The following is a 7,697-nucleotide window of genomic DNA, read 5'->3' on the forward strand; positions in this document are numbered from 1 at the left end:
GTGAGTGTGAGGTGTGAGGAGTGTGTGTGTGAGTGTGTGTGTGTGTGAGGTGTGAGTGGTGTGTGTGTGTGAGGGTGTGTGTGTGTGTGTGTGAGTGGTGTGTGTGAGTGGTGTGTGTGAGGGTGTGTGTGTGTGTGAGTGTGAGGGTGTGTGTGTGTGAGTGAGAGTGGGGTGTGTGAGAGCAGAGTGTGTGTGTGTGAGGGTGTGAGTGAGAGTGGTGTGTGAGTGTGTGTGTGTGTGTGTGTGTGTGTGTGTGTGAGTGTGTGAGTGTGTGTGTGTGTGTGTGTGTGTGTGTGAGGTGAGATATTGAGGTATAATGTAATCTAATGTAGGCAGGAACAGCAGACCCCTGGAGTCACAGACTGAAAGAAATGGATGTATTTCAGCTGTTATTTACAGAGGAGCAGAAGTTTACCTGCACTTGGTTAGCGTTTGGCGTCGTTGCCTTTTATTTACTCGAACTTGAGTCGAACTCTTGTTGTCGCCTTCCTGGAGCTTCCCACAATGCTCTGCTGGAATCCCCCTCCCGACACTGACGCGGTCAGGTTTGTGGGTCTCGGGTGGGATTCGGCTCAGGGCTTCACTCCGCGACTGTCACTCGGCTGTTAGGAGATTCGTTTAAGATCACTGTCCTTCTGGAAGACCAGGTACGACCAACTTTTCACTTTCTGCCTGATGCCTTGAGGTGTTGCTTCATGATTATCCTCTTTTCACATCTGTTTTCTGAAGTGCACCAGTACGATTTTCCAGCAAAACACCCCCTACAACATGATGCTGCCACCCCCATGCTTCACAGTTGGAACGATGTTCGCTTTTTCCTTCCTACACAGCGCTGATTTTTGTTTCATCTGACCAGAGAACGCTCCTCCAGCAGCCTGCTGATCACCTGCACACTTTTTTTGTTAATGCCGATCTTGGAGTAGCGGCTTCTTCCTTGTGTGAAAGCCTCTCAGCCCATGGTGATGTAGAACATCAGACACTATCTGATGCCTCCAGCTCCTTCATCAGTTCCCTGGTAGTTAATTTGTGCCTCTTTCCTGAACGACGCCGTATCTGCGTGCTCCTAAGATTATTCTATTTGCGTATGTGCAGATGTTCGTGGTATCTTTAGCACTTTGGCTGTATCGCTAGGCCTTTTTACAGCCAAGTAAACTCCCAATTAACTCCTAATTATGACAACTGAGAAGAATTCAGAAGCTTCTAAAAGACATAACAGTTTCAGTTTCTTTAATCTGCAGGACTGTTCAAACAGATGATCATCTTGGTGTATGGAAACCCGCTGGAATTCTGGTGTTGTGAATAAAAGCTGAAATAAATTTGTCTCGAATCGATTGTTTTACAGTCACCCCTGATGTGGATAAAGTAGACGCCTTAAACGACTCGCCGAAAGACGTGTACAGTGACGTGAAACGTGTCGAGTTGTGAAAAACTGAGACTGAAATTGGCTCACTGCATCATGTACACTACAGTGAAGCTAGAATTACACACACAAGCTTTAATTTATCATATTCACTGCCTACACAGGTCTGCTAGGGGTTTAAACCTCAGGCTGAATCTTCTACTTTATTATTATTTATTTAGTCTTTCACAACAGAGGAGGGTGATGTAGAGAAGGATTATTATTATCAAAGTTACGGGCAGCTTGCTAGCCTCTTAAATTATTTACACATCAGTTAAAAAATAGGATTTCTTTTCCCACTGGTTGTCTGTCCGTTTTCAATAACATTGATTCATCAATTTAAATTATGCCCTTTTTTATTTTTTTAATGATATTCTAAACAACCACTGTGTTTATAGATTTCACTCGTTAACGCTAGATAGTTAAATATGTGATATTACAGAACCACAAATGAATATATTAGCTACGTGAGACTGTTTCCTCACATCTCTAAACATGTTGCTCAGTGACAGAAATAAACCAGGAAGTGGTTTTTTTTCTAAACTGCTCTCTCTCTCTCTCTCTCTCTCTCTCTCTCTCTGTCTCTCTCTGTCTCTGTCTCTCAGACATCAACGAGCTGAATCTCCCGAAGACGTGTGAGATTGTTTTTCCAGATCAGGATGATCTACTGAACTTTAAACTCATCATTTCACCAGACGAGGTCTCACAGCTGTTCTACACATCTGTCTCACCCCCACATCACACATCAGGACCGCAGGGAGCGAGGGATGGAGCGAGCGGGTCTCACTTACACTGATTATTAGCTGCTGGGGAAATGCTGGGCATTTAAGCTTATTTATTAGAACAGTGGAACAGGCAGACGGACAGAGAGACGGACGGACAGGGAGACGGGAGGACGGACGGATGGACAGACAGGGAGACGGGAGGACAGACAGGGAGACGGGAGGGCGGATGGATGGACAGACAGGGAGACGGGAGGACAGACAGGGAGACGGGAGGGCGGATGGACAGACAGGGAGACGGGAGGGCGGATGGATGGACAGACAGGGAGACGGGAGGGCGGATGGATGGACAGACAGGGAGACGGGAGGGCGGACGGATGGACAGACAGGGAGACGGACAGACAGGGAGACGGGAGGGCGGATGGACAGACAGGGAGACGGGAGGGCGGATGGACAGACAGGGAGACGGGAGGGCGGATGGATGGACAGACAGGGAGACGGGAGGGCGGATGGATGGACAGACAGGGAGACGGGAGGACAGACAGGGAGACGGGAGGGCGGATGGACAGACAGGGAGACGGGAGGGCGGACGGATGGACAGGGAGACGTAGAAACAGAGCTAGATAATCAGACAGATGGAGGGATAGAGAGACGGAGTGAATGTTATTCTCGGGTCGTTCTGACACACCACAGTAGAAAGTTCTACAGCGGCTGTAACACACACACACACTGCTCTGTCCAATCTCTCACGCCGCTCTCTGTCCGATCTCTTACGCCGCTCTCTGTCCGATCTCTCATGCCGCTCTGTCCGATCTCTCACGCCTATCTCTGTCCAATCTCTCACGCCGCTCTCTGTCCGATCTCTCACGCCGCTCTCTGTCCGATCTCTCACGCCGCTCTCTGTCCGATCTCTCACGCCGCTCTCTGTCCGATCTCTTACGCCGCTCTGTCCGATCTCTCACGCCTATCTCTGTCCGATCTCTTACGCCGCTCTGTCCGATCTCTCACGCCTATCTCTGTCCGATCTCTCACGCCTATCTCTGTCCGATCTCTCACGCCGCTCTCTGTCCGATCTCTTACGCCGCTCTCTGTCCGATCTCTCACGCCGCTCTGTCCGATCTCTCACGCCGCTCTCTGTCCGATCTCTCACGCCGCTCTCTGTCCGATCTCTCACGCCTATCTCTGTCCAATCTCTCACAGCACTCTGTCCGATCTCTCACGCCGCTCTCTGTCCGATCTCTCACGCCGCTCTCTGTCCGATCTCTCACGCCGCTCTCTGTCCGATCTCTCACGCCGCTCTCTGTCCGATCTCTCACGCCACTCTCTGTCCGATCTCTCACGCCGCTCTCTGTCCGATCTCTCACGCCGCTCTCTGTCCAATCTCTTGCGCCGCTCTCTGTCCGATCTCTTACGCCGCTCTCTGTCCGATCTCTCATGCCGCTCTCTGTCGGATCTCTCACGCCGCTCTCTGTCCGATCTCTCACGCCGCTCTCTGTCTGATCTCACACACCACTCCACTTTATTCAGTGTTGTTTATTGTGTTTTATTTTTCAGGGGTTCTACAAAGGAGGAAAGTTTGTTTTTAGCTTTAAAGTAAGTAAAAGACACACACACTCACTCACACACACACTCTCACTCACACACACTCACTCACACACACACACACACACACACACACACACACACAGGAGAATGCTGTGTTATCACACTTTACCTGGAGTGAGCATGCATCAATATGCGTGTGCGTGTGTGTGTGTGTGTGTGTGTGTGTGTGTGAGACAGGTAGGACAGGGTTACCCTCACGACCCTCCTAAAGTAAAGTGTGAAACGATGGTGTATCACCCCAACATCGACCTGGAGGGCAACGTGTGTTTAAACATACTGAGGTACTGTTCACGTCTGTGTGTGTGTATGTGTGTGTATGTGTGTGTATGTGTGTGTATGTGTGTATGTGTGTGTGTGTGTATGTGTGTATGTGTGTGTATGTGTTACTGAGTTAAATCACACAATCTCTACACTGTAACAGGACAGTCTCTGACTCTGGTGTGTGTGTGTGTGTGTGTGTGTGTGTGTTTTAGAGAAGACTGGAAGCCTGTGCTGACGATTAACTCCATCATATACGGACTACAGTATCTGTTCTTAGTAAGTGGACTGTACCATTCTGTGGGCAGGGGGGTCCGGAGGGGGGCTTCCTCATTCGAAACATTCTTCCTCCTCCACCTGCTGTCCTTTTTTCTCTCCATCTTCTTCTCATTTTTTCACCTCGTCTTCCTATTTATTTTTATTCCTCGTCTTCTTTTTCCATTGCTTTTTCCTTTCCTTGTTCTTTTCCCTCTCCTCCTTCTTCATCTCCTTCTTCATCTCCTTCTTCATCTCCCTCTCCTTCTTCATCTCCTTCTTCATCTCCTTCTCCCTCTCCTTCTCCCTCTCCTTCTTCATCTCCTTCTTCATCTCCTTCTTCTTCATATCCTTCTCCCTCTCCTTCTTCATCTCCTTCTTCTTCATATCCTTCTTCATCTCCTTCTCCCTCTCCTTCTTCTTCCTCTCCTTATACTACTCCTTCATCTCCTCCTTCTCCCTCTCCTTCTCCCTCTCCTTCTTCCTCTCCTTCTTCTTCATATCCTTCTTCATCTCCTTCTCCCTCTCCTTCTTCTTCATCTCCTTCTCCCTCTCCTTCTACTTCCTCTCCTTATACTACTCCTTCATCTCCTTCTTCTCCCTCTCCTCCTTCTCCCTCTCCTTCTTCCTCTCCTTCTTCTTCATATCCTTCTTCATCTCCTTCTTCTTCATCTCCTTCTTCTTCCTCTCCTTCTTCTTCCTCTCCTTATACTACTCCTTCATCTCCTTCTTCTCCCTCTCCTCCTTCTCCCTCTCCTTCTTCCTCTCCTTCTTCTTCATATCCTTCTCCCTCTCCTTCTTCTTCATCTCCTTCTTCTTCCTCTCCTTCTTCTTCCTCTCCTTATACTACTCCTTCATCTCCTTCTTCTCCTTCTCCTCCTTCTCCCTCTCCTTCTTCCTCTCCTTCTTCTTCATCTCCTTCTTCATCTCCTTCTCCCTCTCCTTCTTTTTCATCTCCTTCTTCCTCTCCTTCTCCCTCTCCTTCTTCTTCCTCTCCTTGTACTACTCCTTCTTCACCTCTCCTTCTTCTCCCTCTCCTTATACTACTCCTTCTTCACCTCCTTCTTCTTCCTCTCATCCTTCTCTCTCCTTCTACTACTCCTTCTTCATCTCCTTCTTCCTCTCCTCCTTCTTCCTCTCCTTCTTCTTCACCTCCTTCTTCCTCTCCTTGTACTACTCCTTCCTCTCCTTCTTCCTCTCCTCCTTCTCCCTCTCCTTATACTACTCCTTCTTCACCTCCTTCTTCTTCCTCTCCTTGTACTACTCCTTCTTCACCTCCTTCTTCTTCCTCTCCTTGTACTACTCCTTCTTCACCTCTCCTTCTTCTCCCTCTCCTTATACTACTCCTTCTTCACCTCCTTCTTCTTCCTCTCGTCCTTCTCTCTCCTTCTACTACTCCTTCTTCATTTCCTTCTTCTACTCATCCTTCTCCCTCTCCTCCTTCTCCCTCTTCTTTTTCTTCTCCTCCTTCTCCCACTCCTTCTTCCTCTAATTTTCTTCTATCTGTTGTCTCTCTCCATCCTCTTCTTCTCCTTATTGTTCTTCCTCTTTTACATTTTCTCGTTCTTTCCTTCCTCTGCTCCTGTATAAAAAGAGCGTATTTTAATTGTAAATAAATGTTGTAATTGACTAGCCTGACCTCTGTGTGAGTGTTTAACCCTCTCTGACATTTTGATTTTATTTTTTAACGCTGTGGCAGGAGCCGAACCCTGAGGATCCTCTGAACAAGGAGGCGGCGGAGGTGCTGCAGTCGAACCGGCGGCTTTTCGAGCAGAACGTCCAGCGCTCGCTACGCGGAGGCTACGTCGGAGCTACCTACTTCGAGCGGTGTCTCAAATAATAGCAGTGACGACGCTCATCGTTTACACACGCTGAGACACTGACTGACACTCTGACCGCTGGGGGGGGCGGGGTGACCTGGGGAGGGGCGGGGTTACCTGGGGAGGGGAGGGGTTAAGGGGTGGGGCTTCAAATGAAGGTTTGATCAGTCAGTGATTGTTGCTCGGAGAATTGTGTGGCAGTAAAGCGCTGCTGTGATGTTTGGTTATTGTTCACACACACACACATATATATACTTACAGACACACACACACACACACACATATATACTTACACACACACACACACACAGTCTTGTACATGGGGGGGAAAAAAAACAACACCCTGTTCCTCCCTGACCAACGTTTCGTTCCGAGCTCAGAGAGCGCGTCAGTGATGTTTGAGCTCACACAATGCACAAATGCTCTCTCTCTCTCACACACACACACACACGTACACACACACGTACACACACACACACACGTCCATGACGGCTTGACGGACGGACTGACTGAGCGCAGGATGAGAGTGGCTCTGACAGAATGGGAGGTCATATGTTTTTTGTTAAGTTTTTCTCCATGTGTACCTGTTTGGGGAGGGGGAGGGGGAGGGGAGGAGGAGGAGGGGGGGGGGGGGGGGTATTGGGGTGGCATGGGGTGCCCGTGAGGGTGGCGTGGGTGGGCGGGGGTGTGTCTAGTTTTTGTGCAGAGGGTCTGAGTTTGTTCGGGCGACAGAAATCTTACAATCCTCTTGTGTATATTGAAATCCCAGCTGTTCACAATGACTGCAATATGAATTATGTTAAATAAAATATGGACTTGAATGCTTATATAATATATATTTACCATCACACACACACACACACACACACTGATCAGATAAAGAGTGTTCAATTCTGTTAGGGTTGGACTTTGTTTTTATTTCTTCTTTTACAGTAGGAGTAGTATGACGTATTATAGTGTTTGTATCCTGTGAATGAATCAGCACGTCTTTATTAGCATAATTAGCTGCGCTAGCTATCAACCTAGCTCACTAAACTGTCGCCAGATGAATAGTTAGCTTCTCTAATATTACCTAAAGCCTTCAGTTCATTTAAATATTTCTGTTCCTGTAAGCGTAGAAATCTGTTCTAGAGTAACTAATATAATAATAACATCATAAGGGCTTCTTTAGGTAACTAATAAAAGCTAATTTGAATGAATATCCTCTAGTTTAGTTACAGTCGGGTTTGAGTTTAAGTTTGTGGAAGATGATGTTGGAAAGGTTATGTATCGATACCTAAAACTCTAGGTTACAGAATGTTCCGGAGCGTCCTGCTGCTCACACGGCAGTCATTAAACCATATTTATATTCTGTACGGTTATAATTACAATCATGTGATTCAGAATATATAATTACCCAATACACATCATTTTAGAGTGACGTAATCGCTTATTCCCAACTCACAAGTATTCACAATTATTTATACTGTACATGCTAGCATAAAATGCTTCAGGATCACATACTACAATAAAATAAAAAGAAACCTTAAGCTGTAAAAATTTTAAATAATTAATATATACAAAGATAGACTAGGATTAAAGATAAAAATGAAGAGAGAAATATAAAGTGTGTATTTCAATTCAATTCAATTTTATTTG

The 7,697-nt window shown here is 47.0% G+C and overlaps 1 protein-coding gene across 1 annotated transcript in view; it reads left to right on the forward strand.

The window, feature by feature from the left end:
- Nucleotides 1–6,163, forward strand: part of ube2m (ubiquitin conjugating enzyme E2 M) — an 8,847-nt gene extending 2,684 nt beyond the window's left edge. Inside the window, exons 2-6 of the mRNA XM_034298749.2 lie at nucleotides 2,005–2,099; nucleotides 3,676–3,714; nucleotides 3,904–4,007; nucleotides 4,200–4,263; nucleotides 5,939–6,163. Of these exons, the coding sequence (XP_034154640.1) occupies nucleotides 2,005–2,099; nucleotides 3,676–3,714; nucleotides 3,904–4,007; nucleotides 4,200–4,263; nucleotides 5,939–6,079 (443 nt within the window). The 3' untranslated portion in view covers nucleotides 6,080–6,163. The remainder of the gene's footprint in view (nucleotides 1–2,004; nucleotides 2,100–3,675; nucleotides 3,715–3,903; nucleotides 4,008–4,199; nucleotides 4,264–5,938) is intronic.
- Nucleotides 6,164–7,697: the final 1,534 nt, after the last annotated feature.

This window comes from Pangasianodon hypophthalmus, chromosome 23 (genome assembly GCF_027358585.1).
Source record: "Pangasianodon hypophthalmus isolate fPanHyp1 chromosome 23, fPanHyp1.pri, whole genome shotgun sequence".
Lineage (NCBI taxonomy): Eukaryota > Metazoa > Chordata > Actinopteri > Siluriformes > Pangasiidae > Pangasianodon > Pangasianodon hypophthalmus.